This window comes from Apium graveolens, chromosome 2 (assembly GCF_009905375.1).
Source record: "Apium graveolens cultivar Ventura chromosome 2, ASM990537v1, whole genome shotgun sequence".
NCBI lineage: Eukaryota > Viridiplantae > Streptophyta > Magnoliopsida > Apiales > Apiaceae > Apium > Apium graveolens.
This window is the reverse complement of record NC_133648.1, coordinates 47956593-47979771: the sequence shown is the minus strand read 5'-3', so window position 1 is coordinate 47979771 and position 23179 is coordinate 47956593. Positions and strand designations below refer to the sequence as shown.

General features: G+C 34.3%; 1 protein-coding gene across 1 annotated transcript; it reads right to left on the bottom strand.

Annotated features, from left to right (window-relative positions):
- Positions 1 to 16110: 16110 nt before the first annotated feature.
- LOC141689234 (uncharacterized) lies at positions 16111 to 17618 on the bottom strand. The gene is made up of 4 exons (XM_074493464.1): positions 17210 to 17618; positions 16863 to 17101; positions 16368 to 16486; positions 16111 to 16297 (listed from the first exon to the last, which is right to left on the bottom strand). The coding sequence occupies exons 1-4, from the start codon at positions 17616 to 17618 to the stop codon at positions 16111 to 16113; spliced, it is 954 nt and encodes a 317-aa protein (XP_074349565.1).
- Between the last annotated feature and the right edge of the window lie 5561 nt (positions 17619 to 23179).

Here is a 23179-nt window from a genome sequence, read left to right as displayed (position 1 = left end):
AAACCGTAACTAAAGGCCTAAAAAGCGTTGCTAAAGCCCAAAAAGAGGCTATGGCAACTCTTTTTCGGGGTTGCAATTTAAGGCTTTGCCATAGAGTTTTTGGCAACCTCGGTGACTACCTATTACAACCATTGTTTATCCGTTACAGAAAATGTGCTATTGCAACACCAATGGGGTTGCAATAGGTCTTGAAAAGTGTTACAGTAGGGTTTGGGCTATCAGTACAATATTTTTGGGCCCCACAATGGGGCCCACATGTGGGGTATCGATGCAACCTTTTTGCAACGCTTTTTGGTATTTTTTGCAACGCTTTTTAGTGTTTTTTGCAACGCTTTTTAGTGTTTTTTGCAACACTTTTTAGTGTTTTTAGCAATGTTTTTAGAGATTATTAGCAACAGTATAAAGACCTATTGCAACGCTTTTATAAAAAAATGCTAGGAACTATTTGTAAATTAACATGCCCATAAATAAGACTATTGTCTTAAACCAACACAATCCACAAGCCACAAACCATAAACATCAGTCCACTAACCATAACCATACTGCCACTACCTTCACCATACTACCAACAGTTTCCCCATACTACCACAACCTTCACCATCACCATACTACCATGCTTATACCACTAATTGTCTACCAACCATAAAATAAAAGCGGAAGTTTAAACAAGTTAGAGTTACAATTCAAAATCTAAACATAGTAGTACTGAGAAAACAAAGTAGAACGAGAATCCTGATAGAACGCTTCTGACTAGGTAGAACACCTCCAGTAATAGGAGTGACCATGGTAACAGGAGTTCCATCATCATGGTCACTTGAAATTGTGGCGCATAGCCCTGCCATATTGACATTGAGGATAGGGTTTGCTTCACCTAGTTTTCTCAGCGCCAGTTGAAGTTCTCCTGCATCTTGTTCATCTTTGCGTCAACTTCTTCTTTTTGTTGCTTCATCTTTTCTTCCATTTCTGCAGTAACTTCTTCCCAAATCTTTTCTATTCAAGTCATTGATTTGTGACTTTGTCGGGCTAGAACCTTTGACAGGCTCGACAGATCTCCCTACAAGCCAAGAGGGACCATGTCCTTTTACATCCAACAAAAGCTCATTCACACCATCAGTTGGTCCTGATATATCACTTCCCAAGACATTTTCAATTTTTTCCTAATATTTGTAATCCATATTTATGACTAGCAGGTGATGAACAAAATTAAGAATACTTACAATTATGAAGTTAGTTACTCTGCCATCAGTTTTATACTTGCGACCAGCTTTTCTTTTTCGAGTCTTAACAAAAACTGCTACGTCTAAATCCTTGACCTAGATGCAAATTTAAATCCATTAAAATTACTCAAACCAATATTGACTTTTTAAAGAAAGAAATGAAATAAAAAAGACATTTATCTAAAAACCCTTTATCTAAATTTCTTTAGATAAAGAAATTTAGAAATGAAAATTGTAGACTAAAATTTCAACACTTTCTTTTTCTTTAAATAATGATCCAATATATGCCATTAAATTAAATATCTCTTGTCAGAACAGTAAATAAGGCAAGTAAAAATAATTCAAATTTTCCTTTGAGAACTGTCAAGAACATACCATCTTATGTCGAAGTTATGAAAATAATTTAGTACCGGCAGTGTGTATGTGTCCACATATGTATGCCGATTCATAGCATTTTTCTGGGCCATAGTCTAGAGAAAAAATGATGAAAATATTTCAGTGTAACAAAATATACAGAAGAGACGATATTGGGCTATATAAAGGTATACCTGAATTTCTTGATCTCTCCAATACTGCAACAACAGTTTGAATTCCTCGAGGGGAATTTCAGCAGACCTATTTTCTAACCTCTCCTCATCGGTGTCATATGCAGTAAAATGTTTCGTCTTGGTATGACTCTTGTACCCCTTCCAATCCGCATTATTTGACTTCAACACCCAGGCTTCCAACTCATCAGGAAATATGTATCGTTGCTTATATACAAATCATAAATTAATTATTTAAATTTCAGTTCAGAAGCAAGGAAATTGAGAAAAATCAATTAAATACAATTTTCCTACTATGACAAACATTTTACACCTGCAAATTTCTACTATGATCAACATTTTAATATAAGCAAGGAAATTGAAAAAATTGCAGTTTAGAATACCTTGACATAATTCAGCAAAGTGGTCTTTAAATTTTCAGGAACACCTTTCCAAGATTTATAGGTAAGTGTCACACACTTCTTCAATGTCCCAAGAAATTAACCAAATTCAGACACAACTTTGTTACTGTCAGATATAGGTTAAAATTCCTTATTCATGTCGAGGACAATTCTTTTGTCAAAGGGCCTTGTATGGACTTTATTTATAATTACTGTCCCTTTTTTTAGATACTTCAACTGTAATTGTCAAGTATACGTATGAAAGATAGACAATTAATACCAAATCATTTCATACATAATTCAAGTACACACTAGAAAGAACGATAATTGCGAAACTAAAGATGCTAACCTTGTTCGGATTCTTCTCCAAGATCAGGAAATGCATCATTTGCATCAACTCGCTTATTTGCGATTCCACTTCCACTACCAATTTCTATAGTTTTCTTAGTATTTTGTTTCTCTTGACGCTTCCACATAGCTATATGAGCCGTCATTGTTCCTACCCCCTCAATTTGTGGAAACAAGATTTGTGTAGCAGGCTCCACCAGAACTGAAGCATGTGGTGCCTCAGTTGATGCATCTTTCTCTGTGGCAGTTGTACCATTCACCCGTGAATGGGTTGTTAGTCTACCACCAAGAGGATTCCTATTCCGCTCGTTTTTACTTCTCTATAGTGTAAAAAAAACAATGCAATAAAATTATATTTACAGGCATAATTAATATCCAATTAAAATGAACCAGTAGTAGACATGACACACCTATCTTTTTTTATCTCCATTTTCAGCTTCTTTACTTTCCTTTGCTTCACGATCCCCAAGATCATATTCAGAGCCTTTCTCTTATATAACATCTTTTCCTTAACCTTTTCCTTTCATCTCAGTTCTAACACCTTCCACTAGTTTAGGAAAGCTTAACTGCTTCAACCTCATATTATTTTTTGTGATATTAATGGCTCGCGCTTTTCATACTCTATAAGGGGGCTGGTGGAGGTAGGTCCTGCAGATAAAACATGATTCAAATTTTAGAATTGCATGACAATATACTCTACTTTAGAAAAAAAACTGAACATAATGAAGCCTTACTTCAATTTCATTTTCCCCCATTTTTTCATCTTCATTCTGTGTATTTTTTAAATCAAATTTCCTCTTCACACTTGTAATTTTGGTAGTTGCATCATGAACCTCTTGACCAGCTGATTTTGGATGATTGTTAACCTCTTGATTATTCAACTGTGTTCACTTTTTGGGGTTGTTCATTAGCCGTGTAGACCTAAGAGGACTGTTGACATCTTGTGGATTGTTAAGCCGTGCTGACTTCCGAGGACTGTTGCGCACATCAGCTTGTTTCTTTTTTTGTTGCAGTTTGAGTTGGTGAGTGGTCATAAACATCCGTTTCCCTGCATTTTTAGCTATAATAAAGTAGTCATCAAAACTAAAAGCAAGTGATATCTATGGTGGATTCGAGCAGTGAAAATTGAGCAAATGGAAATTACAATACCTGCAGATAGATTTGGCCTAGGTCGCATCACCACATGTGGCTGCATTTGTTTCAAAGGCTGGATCTTATTATCGACCACATTGTCAACATAAAAATCCTGGTAGCCCAGATTTTCTACTCCTTTATCATATTCATTAAGGTCTGCATCTTATCCACATAATTTCCACCCTTCTTTGTTTGTATATATTCCTCCAATTTCCGAGTATCCAAGGTCATCCTTAACATACTCCATTAGTACCGTGTAAGACCACCTATCACGCTCAACATACTTAAAAATAGCCAGGTCCCCTCCAACATAGCTATTATTCTGAAATTGATCCTTCTGGTAAATCCTGACATGGAATGAATCATCTTCCATCCTGAAAAAAAATCATAGAAAATATTAGATACGCAAGCCCAGTGATATTAATATTCTGCCACTTATAAGAAAACAAACGCTTAAACAACCACTAATTAACTAATGGAAAAATGCAACTAGTTAACTGAAATTAAAATTCAACAAAATTCCCATTTTTTCTAAAATGCAACTTAAACAACCACTAATTAACTAATGGAAAAATGCAACTAATCAACTGAAATTAAAATTCGACAAAAATACCCATTTTTATCTAAAATGCAACTTACACAGGCACTAATTAACTAATGGAAAATTACAACTAATTAACTGAAATTAAAATTCGACAAAAATACCCATTTTTATCTAAAATTCAACTTACACAGGCACTAATTAACTAATGGAAAATCGCAACTTAAACAGGCCCTTATAAGAAAACAACCACTTAAATCAAAAACACTGAAGCATTAGTACTGTGATTACAATTTAAGCATAAAAAGAAGGTTCAAAGATCAAATCATGACGTTACAAAGAAATAAGCTAAATACTAGCATGATAATTAAATATTATGGATTCTAATTCTAAGAAGCATTTTCTTCCTCTTCGGTAACTGGGATCTCTATTATTGGGGCATCATCTCTGCACCAATGAACATCACTAACTTCAACGCCCGCACGAACAATCTACGGGCTTTCATTTGCATCTGGCCCATTGAAAGAACTTGTAATTCTGGCAAAACAACTTCCTTTTTTCCAATTTGTTCTTGTAGCCACTTATAAAAATCATCAGTATGAACTCTCTCCCTTTTAAATCTTTTAGGTATAGTTTGGCCTTCAATTAAAGCTCGATGTTCCCTACAATAATGACCTAGTTAATAAAATCATAACGGAAAGATCCTAATTCTTTAATACTAATTGGAAAAAAAGAACTTAAAAAACTTATTCAAGTAAGCTTTCTACTTCCTTGTTAGCACAGTTGAAAAGAACATAGCGATGACATTCCATCCATTGCGAATCATTTAGAGTAATGGATTTCCCATCTTTATTCCTTCTTGAACCGATTGGATATTCCATATTTTGTGGATATATTTCAGATTTAGCAGAATACTTGCCTATTTTCCCAGCTCCGTCATTATTTAAGAATCTTGAACAGAAAATTATGCATTCTTCTGTGAGATAACCTTCAGTAATGGAAGCCTCTGGTCTACTCCTTTTTCACACATACATTTTTAACTTACCTAGATATCACTCAATGGACCACATGCACCGGAGATGCACTGGTCCACCATACTCAATTTCCTTGCATAAATGTACGGGTAGGTGCACCATTATGTTGAAGAAAGCTTGTATATATATCATCTCAAAACTACACATGATTTCTATAATTTCCTGTTGCAGTCTCTTTAAGTCGGCCAAATCGATAACTTTGGCCCAAAGGCTTATTAAAAATGCACTTAATCTTATCATAGGAAACGTAACCTCAGGTTTCAGTGTTCTCTTTACGGTAAATTACAATAAGTAGTGAAGAATGAAATGTGCGTCATGGCTTTTATACCCCGTGATTTTTCTCTCCTTCGTACATACCGTCTAATATTAGATGCAGAACCATATGGCATTTTAGCATTCTCCAACACTGCACAAAAAGTTTCTTTTTCCTTATTCATCATATCAAATATAGCAGCCCTTATCTCGTACGCTTTCCCATCATTTGTTAAAACTGGATGTAGGTCGTTCCTGATTCCAATTTCTTGAAGATCAAACCAAGCATTTAAATGGTCTTTCGATTTCCCACCCATATTTAGTAAAGTACCAAGTATACTATCATATATGTTTTTTTCTATGTGCATAACATCAAGGTTATGTTGATGCAAGTTCTGACTCCAATATTGTAAATAAAAAAAATGATTTTTTTTGAAAGGAGAATCAGTTTTCCCGTTTCTTCTTCATGCCCTTTCTCTTGTGTTTAGCAGGCCCGAACTGGTTCTGACAACCGGTTAATAATTCTTCAACCTCTAGCCCCAACAAAATTGACGGACTCATTCCCATTTCAATTTCACCATTGAACCTCTTTTTATTAAACCTCAACATGTGGTTCATCTTTAAAAATTTCCTATGGTTCATGTAGCACAATTTCTTACTATGTTTTAAATACGAAGAAGAAGTCTCGTAGTATTGCGTACCCTAGAAAATCGATAATGGTCCATAAAATACTTGCACTTAGATTAAAATTTTCTTCAGCTAAAGCATCATAAGTTTCTATGCCTTTATCCCATAAATCTTTCAACTCAGCGATAAGGGGCTGCATAAAAACATCAAACTGTTTTTTGGAGATTCTAGACTGGAGATAATCGTTGAGAGTAACAAGTTTTCCGACTTCATGCATAACCAAGGTGGGAGAATATAATTTACTAACACAATCGGCCACGTACTATGAGTTGTACTCATTGTACGATATGGACTGAACCCATCAGATGCTAGACCTAATCTGACATTTCTATCGTATTATGCAAAATGAGTGAATTTGGCATCCATCGTCTTCCAGGCCTCGGCATCTGCCGGATACCTCAGGTTGCCATCTTTTTACCATCGCGAGGAATGCCAAGTCATAAGTTCTGCATATTCCTTGCACATAAATAACCTTTGGAGCCTCGGCTTAAGTGGAAAGTAACGCATTACTTTTGCCGGAACTTTGTGCATCAACTGCTCCGGAATGCCGTCACTTGTATCTTTGTTTCCCACTACAATCCACCTAGAGGCATTGCAAGCTTTGCAGACTTCTTCCTTCTCATTTTCTCCCCGAAACAACATGCAATTGTTGGGACGCGCGTGTATTTTTTGGTAATCTAGGCCTAAGTCTTTAATGACATTTTCCGCGTCCTTAAATGAAAGAGGGATGTGTGCTTCCGGAAAGGCCTCTTTAATCAGCTATAATAAATCAGTGAATACAGACTCGGTAATCTCGTGTACACATTTCAGGGTATAAAGCCTAATGATAAAACCTAGTCGTTAGAATTTTGTGCAACCTTGATATAGAGGCTGCTTTTCATCTTCAATAAGGCGATAAAAATTCCTAGCTGTTTTATTTGGTTTACCAGAACCCCTACCCTTGTCTTGACAGTTGTGCATACGGTGCAACATTTCACCTAAATTATCTCCGAAATATACGCCCTCATCAAACTCCATATTTATATTTTCTGTATTGGAAATCTCACAAATCCAGATCACTAATAGTGGAGATGGACCACTGTAGATGAGATGATCAAAAATCACATCTTCACAATACCACCTGTGATTATCAAAGTTTTTGCAGGGGCATGTGATTTCATCACCTACAAAGTATCTAGAAAATGCATTCCGCAAAAAAGATCTTATCCCTCTGATATATCCTTCGCTAAACTTTGGAAGTTCAATCCACCCTTCCATCACTACCATTTTTTTATATCTATATTCAATAACGTGCATCAATGATGTGCAATACTTCAAGACATTTACCAAGTTATATTTCGCAGATTGCAGGTTATTAAAGGTCGGCAGGTCGTATAAAGATAAAATGTGATTGTGTGATGATTACAAGAGTATTTACTAAAAACATAGCCTCGAAGCTAACAATGAAATGTTTTCAGTTGTTTGAAGATCTTAGCATTTGTAGCTAAGACTAGTTAGGATATTTTCCATGGCTACTCAGTGGAGTCTACAACCTACAGGGCATTTGTGGTTGATCAATAGAAAGTGATAGACAGTCAAAGTGCACAGTTCAACAACTCCATGCTCCAAGCTGTTAAAGGAGAAATTAATGGTATTGATGATTCATATCCAAGCTGTGGAATGGCAGTGTATAATATAACTCATTATTTCAATGAAGCCAGTCAGCAAGGGTAAGGATTTTCAGGAACTCCCAGCAACAACTTAGGGGGAGCAATAAAAGGGTCAACTAGTCACACACAACACCACATTGAAAAATCAAGAGGACACTACAAGAACATATCTGCTTAGACAAAGGTTTGATGCCAAGTCTATTCCTAGAGTCTAGTTCTTAAGTGATCCAGGTGGTAGAGTAATGATTAGCAGGGCTACTGAGTGTGAATGACTATTTCTCTTGTTTTCTATCTGAAGAAGAAACTAAGAAAGTTATAGAAGCTCTGATAGATCCCTATTGATTGGGTGATTGCAAAGCAAGATGAGCTCAATCAGTCAGCAAGCAGATTAAAGGGAAGCTGCTATCCAAACCAAATGACAATATTGTAATTAGTACAAGGATAACCAGAAGTCAAACTTGATGGCAATGGCATTGTTACGAGGGACAAGGCAAAACTGGATTCTAGGTTATTATCAGGAAGCAGTATCTAACAAATAGCACATATGACTAGACTTGAGGATATTATGGCATATGAGGCACCTGATACACATTACACTTGAAATTGGACTAGTAGATGTGTACAAGTGCACTCCTGGTTGGTGAGTCAAAGGAGGAAGTTAATGCACAACAGTTCATGAACTTTGCAGTTGCAGATCTATTGGACTATGCGTATCTCTACTTCATAAGCTCACTTCAGGTTGGTATGAACTAGTATACTACTCAAGCAATCTTCAAGGACATGGAATGGCACTCTAACTAAAGTTATAATTTAATGTGAACTATTAGAGTCATCATATTAATATCTCTCTTATCACTAGGCACAAACATATTGATATATCTTAACCTTCGTACCTTTGGATCATCAAAAAAATAATTTTAAAAATTAATCTTGTAAATCAGGAACGAGTCTCGCTGTCGGGAGTGGTACTTTTACTGGATTTTTCTAATCCTGCCATGCAAGATGGATTTCAAATTTTTTAATAATTTTTTTATATGACTAAAATTGACATATATTAACGTTCGTACGGTTGGATCTTCGAAAAAATCATTTTAGAAATTGAATCTTGTAAACCGGGAATCTCATTTATACACTAATACTTTTACAATGGTTTCCTTGAAACACCATTATGTAAAGCTAAACTAAGACAATGCTTTTTTTAATTATAAAATCGTTGTGTAAGCATATCAGCTTTTTTCAATCTAACGGCTAATATCTAATCTCTATTCAATCAAGAGCTGTCATTCAAACATTTCAGCAATCCGTGTAAAATGATTACAACCTATCATGGGGTGCCACCTCATCAGGTGGTGCCCGTTGAAATTATAAAATAACTATTTCACACAATTGTTTTATTCCGTTGTATGAAGGTTTTTAAGACAACACTTTTGTTTTAACATAAAACTGTTGTATAGGAATTCAGCTATTTTTCGATCTAATGACTGATATCAAATCTCATATCAATAAAAGGCTCTCATTTCGCCACCTCAGCAATCCTTGTGAATAATTTACCACCTATCACGTGCTGCCACCTCAATATGTGGTAACCATTGGAATTCCTCGGACAACTGTTTCATTCCGTTATTTGATAGTTTAGAGGACAACCTTTCTGAAAAACCTTTGTCTCAATTACACAATGTACTATCAAAACCGTTGTCTTATATCCCTATAGTTTAACATAGTAACAACGGTTTGCAATCGTTGTGTTAAAGATCTACAACAACACTGTATTTAAAAAATTGTTGTCTGACTCGATGAGAGGAAATAACTTGTAGAATAGTTTAAAAAAGATGGATATCCGTTGTTTTTTCCGGACTTCACAAAACTGTTTTTTATGCAAAATCAATTCAACGTTGTATTATTTTTTAGGACGACGGTTTTTTTTAACCGTTGTCTTTCAACCGTTGTCTGATTGCAAATTTCTTGTAGTGTAAGCTCATAAACTAATCTAATAAATACATTCTAAAAAATATATACCGGCTCATTTAAATAGGTCATGTGTTTCAGTTAGAATATTTTTAGTTTAGAATTACTTAGATCGTTGAAAATATTGAGTTATAATATTTTTTGTAGCCCGATGTCATTATTTCAACCAACGAATTATCTTTTAATTTTAATTTTATTTTAGTTCGCTGCAACGATAAATTTTTTTAACCACATCAATTGTTTTTATTATCATTTTTAAACCGATCTAGCTAATTCAATTAACTATATTTAGTTATTTATTTATTATATTAGTCCAGATTAATTATAAAATTTTGTTTAAACATAGATAAACGGTGTATTTTATTTTCTTTCATCATGGGCTATCATACCTACCAACAAATTTCCTTTTGAATTTTTCTTTAGACGACGCCATAGATTGGATTCCGCAACCCCAAGAAACCGTAACTAAAGGCCTAAAAAGCATTGCTAAAGCCCAAAAAGAGGCTATGGTAACTCTTTTTCGGGGTTACAATTTAAGGCTTTGCCATAGAGTTTTTGGCAACCTCGGTGACTACCTATTACAACCATTGTTTATCCGTTACAGAAAATGTGCTATTGCAACACCAATGGGGTTGCAATAGGTCTTGAAAAGTGTTACAGTAGGGTTTGGGCTATCAGTACAATATTTGTGGGCCCCACAATGGGGCCCATATATGGGGTATCGATGCAACCTTTTTGCAACGCTTTTTGGTATTTTTTGCAACGCTTTTTAGTGTTTTTTGCAACGCTTTTTAGTGTTTTTAGCAATGTTTTTAGAGATTATTAGCAACAGTATAAAGACCTATTGCAACGCTTTTATAAAAAAATGCTAGGAACTATTTGTAAATTAACATGCCCATAAATAAGACTATTGTCTTAAACCAACACAATCCACAAGCCACAAACCATAAACATCAGTCCACTAACCATCACCATACTGCCACTACCTTCACCATACTACCAACAATTTCCCCATACTACCACAACCTTCACCATCACCATACTACCATGCTTATACCACTAATTGTCTACCAACCATAAAATAAAAGCGAAAGTTTAAACAAGTTAGAGTTACAATTCAAAATCTAAACATAGTAGTACTGAGAAAACAAAGTAGAACGAGAATGCTGATAGAACGCTTCTGACTAGGTAGAACACCTCCAGTAATAGGAGTGACCATGGTAACAGGAGTTCCATCATCATGGTCACTTGAAATTGTGGCGCATAGCCCTGCCATATTGACATTGAAGATAGGGTTTGCTTCACCTAGTTTTCTCAGCGCCAGTTGAAGTTCTCCTGCATCTTGTTCATCTTTGCGTCAACTTCTTCTTTTTGTTGCTTCGTCTTTTCTTCCATTTCTGCAGTAACTTCTTCCCAAATCTTTTCTATTCAAGTCATTGATTTGTGACTTTGTCGGGCTAGAACCTTTGACAGGCTCGACAGATCTCCCTACAAGCCAAGAGGGACCATGTCCTTTTACATCCAACAAAAGCTCATTCACACCATCAGTTGGTCCTGATATATCACTTCCCAAGACATTTTCAATTTTTTCCTACCAAATAAAGCTAGAAACAAGTCAATCCAAATATTTGTAATCCATATTTAAGACTAGCAGGTGATGAACAAAATTAAGAATACTTACAATTATGAAGTTAGTTACTCTGCCATCAGTTTTATACTTGCGACCAGCTTTTCTTTTTCGAGTCTTAACAAAAACTGCTGCGTCTAAATCCTTGACCTAGATGCAAATTTAAATCCATTAAAATTACTCAAACCAATATTGACTTTTTAAAGAAAGAAATGAAATAAAAAAGACATTTATCTAAAAACCCTTTATCTAAATTTCTTTAGATAAAGAAATTTAGAAATGAAAATTGTAGACTAAAATTTCAACACTTTCTTTTTCTTTAAATAATGATCCAATATATGCCATTAAATTAAATATCTCTTGTCAGAACAGTAAATAAGGCAAGTAAAAATAATTCAAATTTTCCTTTGAGAACTGTCAAGAACATACCATCTTATGTCGAAGTTATGAAAATAATTTAGTACCGGCAGTTTGTGTGTGTCCACATATGTATGCCGATTCATAGCATTTTTCTGGGCCATAGTCTAGAGAAAAAATGATGAAAATATTTCAGTGTAACAAAATATACAGAAGAGACGATATTGGGCTATATAAAGGTATACCTGAATTTCTTGATCTCTCCAATACTGCAACAACAGTTTGAATTCCTCGAGGGGAATTTCAGCAGGCCTATTTTCTAACCTCTCCTCATCGGTGTCATATGCAGTAAAATGTTTCGTCTTGGTATGACTCTTGTACCCCTTCCAATCCGCATTATTTGACTTCAACACCCAGGCTTCCAACTCATCAGGAAATATGTATCGTTGCTTATATACAAATCATAAATTAATTATTTAAATTTCAGTTCAGAAGCAAGGAAATTGAGAAAAATCAATTAAATACAATTTTCCTACTATGACCAACATTTTACACCTGCAAATTTCTACTATGATCAACATTTTAATATAAGCAAGGAAATTGAAAAAATTGCAGTTTAGAATACCTTGACATAATTCAGCAAAGTGGTCTTTAAATTTTCAGGAACATCTTTACAAGATTTATAGGTAAGTGTCACACACTTCTTCAATGTCCCAAGAAATTAACCAAATCCAGACACAACTTTGTTACTGTCAGATATAGGTTAAAATTCCTTATTCATGTCGAGGATAATTCTTTTGTCAAAGGGCCTTGTATGGACTTTATTTATAATTGCTGTCCCTTTTTTTAGATACTTCAACTGTAATTGTCAAGTATACGTATGAAAGATAGACAATTAATACCAAATCATTTCATACATAATTCAAGTACACACTAGAAAGAACGATAATTGCGAAACTAAAGATGCTAAACTTGTTCGGATTCTTCTCCAAGATCAGGAAATGCATCATTTGCATCAACTCGCTTATTTGCGATTCCACTTCCACTACCAATTTCTATACTTTTCTTAGTATTTTGTTTCTCTTGACGCTTCCGCATAGCTACATGAGCCGTCATTGTTCCTACCCCCTCAATTTGTGGAAACTAGATTTTTGTAGCAGGCTCCACCAGAACTGAAGCATGTGGTGCCTCAGTTGATGCATCTTTCTCTGTGGCAGTTATACCATTCACCCGTGAATGGGTTGTTAGTCTACCACCAAGAGGATTCCTATTCCGCTCGTTTTTACTTCTCTATAGTGTAAAAAAATAATGCAATAAAATTATATTTACATGCATAATTAATATCCAATTAAAATGAACCAGTAGTAGACATGACACACCTATCTTTTTTAACTCCATTTTCAGCTTCTTTACTTTCCTTTGCTTCACGATCCCCAAGATCATATTCAGAGCCTTTCTCTTATATAACATCTTTTCCTTAACCTTTTCCTTTCATCTCAGTTCTAACACCTTCCACTAGTTTAGGAAAGCTTAACTGCTTTAACCTCATATTATTTTTTGTGATATTAATGGCTCGCGCTTTTTCATACTCTATAAGGGGGCTGGTGGAGGTAGGTCCTGCAGATAAAACATGATTCAAATTTTAGAATTGCATGACAATATACTCTACTTTAGAAAAAAAACTGAACAAAATGAAGCCTTACTTCAATTTCATTTTCCCCCATTTTTTCATCTTCATTCTGTGTATTTTTTAAATCAAATTTCCCCTTCACACTTGTAATTTTGGTAGTTGCATCATGAACCTCTTGACCAGCTGATTTTGGATGATTGTTAACCTCTTGATTATTCAACTGTGTTCACTTTTTGGGGTTGTTCATTAGCCGTGTAGACCTAAGAGGACTATTGACATCTTGTGGATTGTTAAGCCGTGCTGACTTCCGAGGACTGTTGCGCACATCAGCTTGTTTCTTTTTTTGTTACAGTTTGAGTTGGTGAGTGGTCACAAACATCCGTTTCCCTGTATTTTTAGCTATAATAAAGTAGTCATCAAAACTAAAAGCAAGTGATATCTATGGTGGATTCGAGCAGTGAAAATTGAGCAAATGGAAATTACAATACCTGCAGATAGATTTGGCCTAGGTCGCATCACCACATGTGGCTGCATTTGTTTCAAAGGCTGGATCTTATTATCGACCACATTGTCAACATAAAAATCCTGGTAGCCCAGATTTTCTACTCCTTTATCATATTCATTAAGGTCTGCATCTTTTCCACATAATTTCCACCCTTCTTTGTTTGTATATATTCCTCCAATTTCCGAGTATCCAAGGTCATCCTTAACATACTCCATTAGTACCGTGTAAGACCACCTATCACGCTCAACATACTTAAAAATAGCCAGGTCCCCTCCAACATAGCTATTATTCTGAAATTGATCCTTCTGGTAAATCCTGACATGGAATGAATCATCTTCCATCCTGAAAAAAAATCATAGAAAATATTAGATATGCAAGCCCAGTGATATTAATATTCTGCCACTTATAAGAAAACAAACGCTTAAACAACCACTAATTAACTAATGGAAAAATGCAACTAGTTAACTGAAATTAAAATTCAACAAAATACCCATTTTTTCTAAAATGCAACTTAAACAACCACTAATTAACTAATGGAAAAATGCAACTAATCAACTGAAATTAAAATTCGACAAAAATACCCATTTTTATCTAAAATGCAACTTACACAGGCACTAATTAACTAATGGAAAATTACAACTAATTAACTGAAATTAAAATTCGACAAAAATACCCATTTTTATCTAAAATTCAACTTACACATGCACTAATTAACTAATGGAAAATCGCAACTTAAACAGGCCCTTATAAGAAAACAACCTCTTAAATCAAAAACACTGAAGCATTAGTACTGTGATTACAATTTAAGCATAAAAAGAAGGTTCAAAGATCAAATCATGACGTTACAAAGAAATAAGCTAAATACTAGCATGATAATTAAATATTATGGATTCTAATTCTAAGAAGCATTTTCTTCCTCTTCGGTAACTGGGATCTCTATTATTGGGGCATCATCTCTGCACCAATGAACATCACTAACTTCAACGCCCGCACGAACAATCTACGGGCTTTCATTTGCATCTGGCCCATTGAAAGAACTTGTAATTCTGGCAAAACAACTTCCTTTTTTCCAATTTGTTCTTGTAGCCACTTATAAAAATCATCAGTATGAACTCTCTCCCTTTTAAATCTTTTAGGTATAGCTTGGCCTTCAATTAAAGCTCGATGTTCCCTACAATAATGACCTAGTTAATAAAATCATAACGGAAAGATCCTAATTCTTTAATACTAATTGGAAAAAAAGAACTTAAAAAACTTACTCAAGTAAGCTTTCTACTTCCTTGTTAGCACAGTTGAAAAGAACATAGCGATGACATTCCATCCATTGCGAATCATTTAGAGTAATGGATTTCCCATCTTTATTCCTTCTTGAACCAATTGGATATTCCACATTTTGTGGATATATTTCAGATTTAGCAGAATACTTGCCTATTTTCCCAGCTCCATCATTATTTAAGAATCTTGAACAGAAAATTATGCATTCTTCTGTGAGATAACCTTCAGTAATGGAAGCCTCTGGTCTACTCCTTTTTCACACATACATTTTTAACTTACCTAGATATCACTCAATGGACCACATGCACCGGAGATGCACTGGTCCACCATACTCAATTTCCTTGCATAAATGTACGGGTAGGTGCACCATTATGTTGAAGAAAGCTTGTATATATATCATCTCAAAACTACAGATGATTTCTATAATTTCCTGTTGCAGTCTCTTTAAGTCGGCCAAATCGATAACTTTGGCCCAAAGGCTTATTAAAAATGCACTTAATCTTATCATAGGAAACGTAACCTCAGGTTTCAGTGTTCTCTTTACGGTAAATTACAATAAGTAGTGAAGAATGAAATGTGCGTCATGGCTTTTATACCCCGTGATTTTTCTCTCCTTCGTACATACCGTCTAATATTAGATGCAGAACCATATGGCATTTTAGCATTCTCCAACACTGCACAAAAAGTTTCTTTTTCCTTATTCGTCATATCAAATATAGCAGCCCTTATCTCGTACGCTTTCCCATCATTTGTTAAAACTGGATGTAGGTCGTTCCTGATTCCAATTTCTTGAAGATCAAACCAAGCATTTAAATGGTCTTTCGATTTCCCACCCATATTTAGTAAAGTACCAAGTATACTATCATATATGTTTTTTTCTATATGCATAACATCAAGGTTATGTTGATGCAAGTTCTGACTCCAATATTGTAAATAAAAAAATTGATTTTTTTTGAAAGGAGAATCAGTTTTCCCGTTTCTTCTTCATGCCCTTTCTCTTGTGTTTAGCAGGCCCGAACTGGTTCTGACAACCGGTTAATAATTCTTCAACCTCTAGCCCCAACAAAATTGACGGACTCATTCCCATTTCAATTTCACCATTGAACCTCTTTTTATTAAACCTCAACATGTGGTTCGTCTTTAAAAATTTCCTATGGTTCATGTAGCACAATTTCTTACTATGTTTTAAATACGAAGAAGAAGTCTCGTAGTATTGCGTACCCCAGAAAATCGATAATGGTCCATAAAATACTTGCACGTAGATTAAAATTTTCTTCAGCTAAAGCATCATAAGTTTCTATGCCTTTATCCCATAAATCTTTCAACTCAGCGATAAGGGGCTGCATAAAAACATCAAACTGTTTTTTGGAGATTCTAGACTGGAGATAATCGTTGAGAGTAACAAGTTTTCCGGCTTCATGCATAACCAAGGTGGGAGAATATAATTTACTAACACAATCGGCCACGTACTATGAGTTGTACTCATTGTACGATATGGACTGAACCCATCAGATGCTAGACCTAATCTGACATTTCTATCGTATTATGCAAAATGAGGGAATTTGGCATCCATCGTCTTCCAGGCCTCGGCATCTGCCGGATACCTCAGGTTGCCATCTTTTTACCGTCGCGAGGAATGCCAAGTCATAAGTTCTGCATATTCCTTGCACATAAATAACCTTGGAGCCTCGGCTTAAGTGGAAAGTAACGCATTACTTTTGCCGGAACTTTGTGCATCAACTGCTCCGGAATGTCGTCACTTGTATCTTTGTTTCCCACTACAATCCACCTAGAGGCATTGCAAGCTTTGCAGACTTCTTCCTTCTCATTTTCTCCCCGAAACAACATGTAATTGTTGGGACGCCCGTGTATTTTTTGGTAATCTAGGCCTAAGTCTTTAATGACATTTTCCGCGTCCTTAAATGAAAGAGGGATGTGTGCTTCCGGAAAGGCCTCTTTAATCAGCTATAATAAATCAGTGAATACAGACTCGGTAATGCCGTGTACACATTTCAGGGTATAAAGCCTAATGATAAAACCTAGTCGTTAGAATTTTGTGCAACCTTGATATAGAGGCTGCTTTTCATCTTCAATAAGGCGATAAAAATTCCTAGCTGTTTTATTTGGTTTACCAGAACCCCTACCCTTGTCTTGACAGTTGTGCATACGGTGCAACATTTCACCTAAATTATCTCCGAAATATACGCCCTCATCAAACTCCATATTTATATTTTCTGTATTGGAAATCTCACAAATCCAGATCACTAATAGTGGAGATGGACCACTGTAGATGAGATGATCAAAAATCACATCTTCACAATGCCACCTGTGATTATCAAAGTTTTTGCAGGGGCATGTGATTTCATCACCTACAAAGTATCTAGAAAATGCATTCCGCAAAAAAGATCTTATCCCTCTGATATATCCTTCGCTAAACTTTGGAAGTTCAATCCACCCTTCCATCACTACCATTTTTTTATATTTATATTCAATAACGTGCATCAATGATGTGCAATACTTCAAGATATTTACCAAATTATATTTCGCAGATTGCAGGTTATTAAAGGTCGGCAGGTCGTATAAAGATAAAATGTGATTGTGTGATGAATACAAGAGTATTTACTAAAAATATAGCCTCGAAGCTCACTAAATAATCACAAAGAAAAGTTATGATTGCAAAGTCTCATACTGAATCATCAAACTCTGATGATGATTCAAACACTGATAGTGAATCAGATACTGAGAGTGATCATGAAAATAATGAAGACATTGAACAAATGGCTGCTCTATTAGGGAAAAGGTTTTCCAGAAAGGGTTCTAGTTCCTCAAACTCTGATAACAGGAATGACAAAAGAAATACTAATTGAACGGAATTAAATACTCGAATATTTGACAAGTCTATAACTGTGATGGAATTGGACACTTTACAGCTGACTGCAGAAAACTAAAGGCTGAAAAGAAACAAGTCTTGATCACAAAGAAGAAAAACTGAAATGATTCATTAGATTTAGATGATGGTGTTAACTATGCCCTCATGTAAAATGCTAAAACTGAGGCTGATACAGCTACATTAAAGGTACATCAAACCACACTTATTTTTTATACAGATGATATCTGTGAATTAAGATTGTTTCTTAAATCTTTGCATGTTAGTTATAGAGATCAAACTTTAGAGAATAATAGAATCAAGAGTGAAAACTCTTAGTTAAAGAAAAAGAATGATCACCTAGAAATTGAGTTACTTTCCATGTTAGAAATTATAAAAGAATGAGATAATATTATTTATGTTAAAGAAAGGCTGTTAAAAATATGCTTATCTAGAAAAGGAGTTAGCTAAAGAAAGAGAGGTTATTAAGCTTTGGGCTAACTCGGGAAAAATAACTCAGGAAATTTTAGAAAATGGTTATTGGGGATCAGATTTGGATATGCAAATAGAAAATGGTTGTTCCTCCCAAATTAGAGTTTAGGAATAGAACAGTTAAATACAAACCACAAAATCCTTGTTTTTATTGTGGTAGTGTGTGGCACTCTGTTCATATATGTAAAGAGTATCACAGTTTATATTATGATTATTATGAACTAAAACCATCTTTAAATAAAGCAAAAACTGTTTCTGCATGTGTAAATACTGATAGTAAGAATGTTAACACAAACTCTAATATGAAGTCTTTTGCTGCATATGTTAACAAACTTAAAAAGGGCAAAGGATCCAAGCAAGTCTGGGTCCTTAAAAACAGTAATTGATTTAAAAACTGATTACAGGATTGTTGGTGAGACTGCATAGCTGTATGAACAGTTACGTGATAACTCAACACAATAATAATACTAGAATAGGACAGGTCAATAATACTACGTCTACACAAGAAATCAGGAAGAATGAAGAAAAGGCAAATATAAAGAATCAGAAGATTAGAAGAAGGCCTGAAGTTTGTCTACATGTCACTGAAAGAAGTTCATTAATATGATCATGCCTTAGTGAAGAACAAAGGTTAAAGACTTTCAGGGTTTCAGAAATGTTGAAGATTCAGTATACAAGTGCTACCGGAAGATTTCAGTGTATTGGCATTGATTAAGATAGATAGTGTTCGAAGCATAGAAATCTGAAGAAATGAAGACAGGGTATAGACAGAGGTTAACGAAGACGTTGTCTAAAGTACTAGAAAGGATTCCAGTGAAAGTACAGTTGTTTATTGATAGTCAGTGTCTGAAGCTATAAAGTTGAGGCAAGCTTAACAATGTAATCAAGGCTATAATACGAAGACCTGAATCGAGGTTAGTCGTCTGTGAACCAGACCAGTTGCAGTAGGCGTCAACAGCTCGTGAAAGGAATCTGGATTTTATTTATAGAAGAATTGTTAAGTTGAGGAACGTACTTGGATTGAACATTTATCTATTAAAGTACGAGAAGAGCTGCGCAGGGTATACAGCTAAACAACTCAGGGGACTGGCGAAGCTCAAAGTTTAATTGTTAAATTAAATAAATTATTTAATGGACTTTAATATAATTTATTTAATAAACTTAAAATGATTTATCTTATAAACTTTAAATAAGTTTGTTTTATAAATCTAAATTAGTTTATTTATATAAATAATATTTATGTTAATTTTATAAATTAATTTAGTTTAGTTTAAACTTAAAAAGGAAAAAAAAAAAGAAAACAAAAAGAAAAAGAAAAGAAAAAGGAAAAAAAACAAAAAAAAAGGAAAAAAAAGAAAAGAAAAATCAAAAGAATAAAAATCGTAGGAAAAGGAATATTCAAGAGCTGTCTGAGTCGCCATAGAACTCTTAATAAATTTTTGTTACCTTAATTAATTATTTATGATTTATTGATTTTTCCATAAAATTTAAAATTCTTAAATTTCAATTTTTCTTAAATAATAATTTATGTTTGCTTTAATTTTTAAGAAAATTCAAAATTCTTGAAAATTAATTTTCTCGTAATTATTTATTTTTGATTAATTTATTTTCAAAGAAAATTAAAAATATTGGAAATTTATATTTCTCTTAAATATTAAATTACGGGTACTCAAGGGATAATATTAAATTAAGGGTACTCAAAGGATAATATTAAATTAAGGGTGCACGGGAAAGAGTTGGGATGGATTGCATGACAGGGATAATGAATATCTTGCTTTCACAGCAATATCTGAATATGGTCCAACTCACATATCTGAGGTTTCAATTTCTTGAATCACTGCAATATTTTATTTTCAATATTCAATGCATGATAAGATCTTAGTGTTTAAATGTTTAACACTCGCACAAGCATGATAGAATCACACATAGATAATGTTGAACTAGTTCACTTGATTATTTTTCCGGTAACTAGGATTGATCACTACAAGAAAAAGTTGAATAGACATCATACATTAGACATCGATTGATGTTGCCACTGATGTTAAAAGAAGAAATAACATCATCCCGTGTTTTTCTGATGTCTATGTTATTTGAAGACATCGGTTATTTAATAACTAATGTCTAAAATTACCAAAAAAAAAATCAAGGCGCGCTCCTTCAATTTTGTTCCCCCTTAGCGAAATATTTTCAGATTCCCTCTCCTTTATCCATTCCCCCCAAATTTTCAGTAACTAAATTAAAAATAAAACTTTCACTCTCTCTCGTCGCACCCCACCCCCACCCCCCTCTCTCTCCCTCTCTCTCTATGTGGCTCCTTCAATCGATGACCGATTCGTTTAAGTGGAAGCTTATTCAATTTGTTCAAAAATATAATGCTCGAATTGGTACATAAGTAAGTTATAAAACTCAAATTCTTAGTTTCATTTAGTTTTAAATTGGGAATATTTCAATTCTAAACCCTAATTGCAGTTCATGCTTGAGCAAGGATCTATTTGTTCCTAATGCTACTTGGGACTTCTATTTTGCTGTAGTGCCTTGTGGTCGGGTTATTATTGTATCTCAAGATGACTGCTCAAACTCAAGAAGAACTCTTGGCTTCCCACCTTGGGTAACAAATCATCGATGTATTCTCTCTCTCAGTAATTGTTTTGTAGTTGTGTGTTCATTTATGCTTGCTTTGATGCTTTTATATAAAAAGTTCCAATCTTTTACAACCTTAAATGGATTAGATATATAGGTTTTATATTAATTGTCTTTATAGTATGTTTTAGGGGTTTTATATATCTTGAATCTGATGACAATTGAATATGGAGATTCTTGATTGTATTAATGTAATTTAAACTTGTATTACAATTGTTTCAGTTACCTAAGCTAATTAGTTAGTGATGTAATTATGTGAATTTTGTTAATGATTGTTGTGTCGATTTTGAATATGTGCTCTATCTCTGTCCGAGTCTATCGATTTCAAAGTGTGTTATGTCTTGTGTTTTTCACACAGAGTGGTTACTAATTAGTATGTGAATATGTCACAGCTGTTTATATTTGATTTTTGTTTTTTTTGTTTGTGTTTTATTATCATTTAACTTATAGCTTAACACTTGTGAAATATTGTAAATGTCAACTGATGGACCGGAACCAAGTCAGATTGCCAATCATAATACATGGAAATCAAAATTTTAGTTGATTGAATTTGCGATGTTCTGAGCTTGGATAGTTCTGATGAAACATAACACTGTAAGGAAAATGTTTAGTAGCTAATGTTAAGAAGCGAGGTCAGCTAAACTAATCATGTATGCAATATGATGTCACTTCTTTTTAGATACGGTCAATCTCAAGAATTGAAATACTTATACCAGAACTCTCATCTCTTATTACTGAAAAGAGAGAGAGGTACACTGTTACAGCCTTGCAGAAACTTATAATGTCATTGAATATAGTTTTGAAACTTATAATATCATTGAATATAGTTAAACTTGTGTTTTTGTGTGATACACTGTTAGTCAAGATTAAAATGTACTGGTCTAAAATTATTGTTATCGAATGTCGGTCAGTACTTAGTACCGAAAATGGCCTCTTGTGCCTCAGATCAAATTGTCCATCGAACCTTAGTTAAGGTACTTATTTTAGTAAAGAAAGTATCTAATTTTTATTTATTTCTGAAAATTGTGATGTAGTGGCTTAAGGAGCATCCCAGGTTTGTCAGCAATCCCCTATATATTGCTGGCATTTCCTATACTGGAATAGTTCTTCCAGTAATTGTCCAAAACATATACAGTGGTACCAATATGCATAAGCTAGTCTTTTCATGCATCTACAGATTTTTAATTCAAGTGAAATATGTCCAACATTGCTAAGGCATATCTCCATTAATTTGAGATATACATAAAGATTATATATGTTTCCCACAAAGTTCATATCACATTGTATAATTTGTTATTCAAGGTTTTGCATAAATATATTTGCTCATGCCTAATCTTGGGCAGTTTTGAACTTTTTTCAGGCAACGAACTTGGCAACGAGCCTATAATCAATATCAAAGTATGTACAAGATACCTTTTATAAACTTGAAGTGCGCAGAGTGTCATTCTACTATACTAGCAATCAGCTTATTAGTCATCTTGACATATTTAATTTTTTTTCTTACAAATTTCAGTTGCTCCGTATCTTTGAATTGAGTGTAGGGGTATATTCTCAACAATCCTTTGACATATAGAAGTATAGACTTCAATTCAAGGATTCCATATGCTCATCAGTTCGCGCTTCTCTCCAACGAACTCTTTAAGGTGAGCTTAAAATTTAGTTTGCGAGAAAAATATACATCATGTTGAGTACTGTTTGCTGGTAGTATTATTAATTATTTTAATATTTTGTACGTAGGCAGCGGAAATAAATTGCCATGGTGACTATAAAAATGAGAATCCTAGCACACTGTGTGTTGATAGTCTACAAGAAATAGACAAGGTTAGCCAGAAGCATCCTTATCCAAGAAATGTATAACAATTTACAACATAGATACTAACACACATACAACTAAATCTTTGTGTGTCACAGTGTCTTGAGAGCATATTCCAGATGCATATATTAGAACCCATATGTCTTGAAGATACTACAGCACTATATAAGGATGGAAGCTCATCAAAAAAGAACCGGACAAATGTCATTCGGTCAATAAAAT

Excerpts from the sequence above, each read along its gene's own strand:
- LOC141689234 (XM_074493464.1), bottom strand. The coding sequence starts at position 17,618 with ATGGTAGTGATGGAAGGGTGGATTGAACTTCCAAAGTTTAGCGAAGGA. Across the intron at positions 17,102-17,209 it reads AAAGCAGCCTCTATATCAAG|AGGCCTTTCCGGAAGCACAC; the intron begins GTTGCACAAAAT and ends AGCTGATTAAAG. Across the intron at positions 16,298-16,367 it reads ACCATTATCGATTTTCTGGG|GAAATTTTTAAAGACGAACC; the intron begins GTACGCAATACT and ends CATGAACCATAG.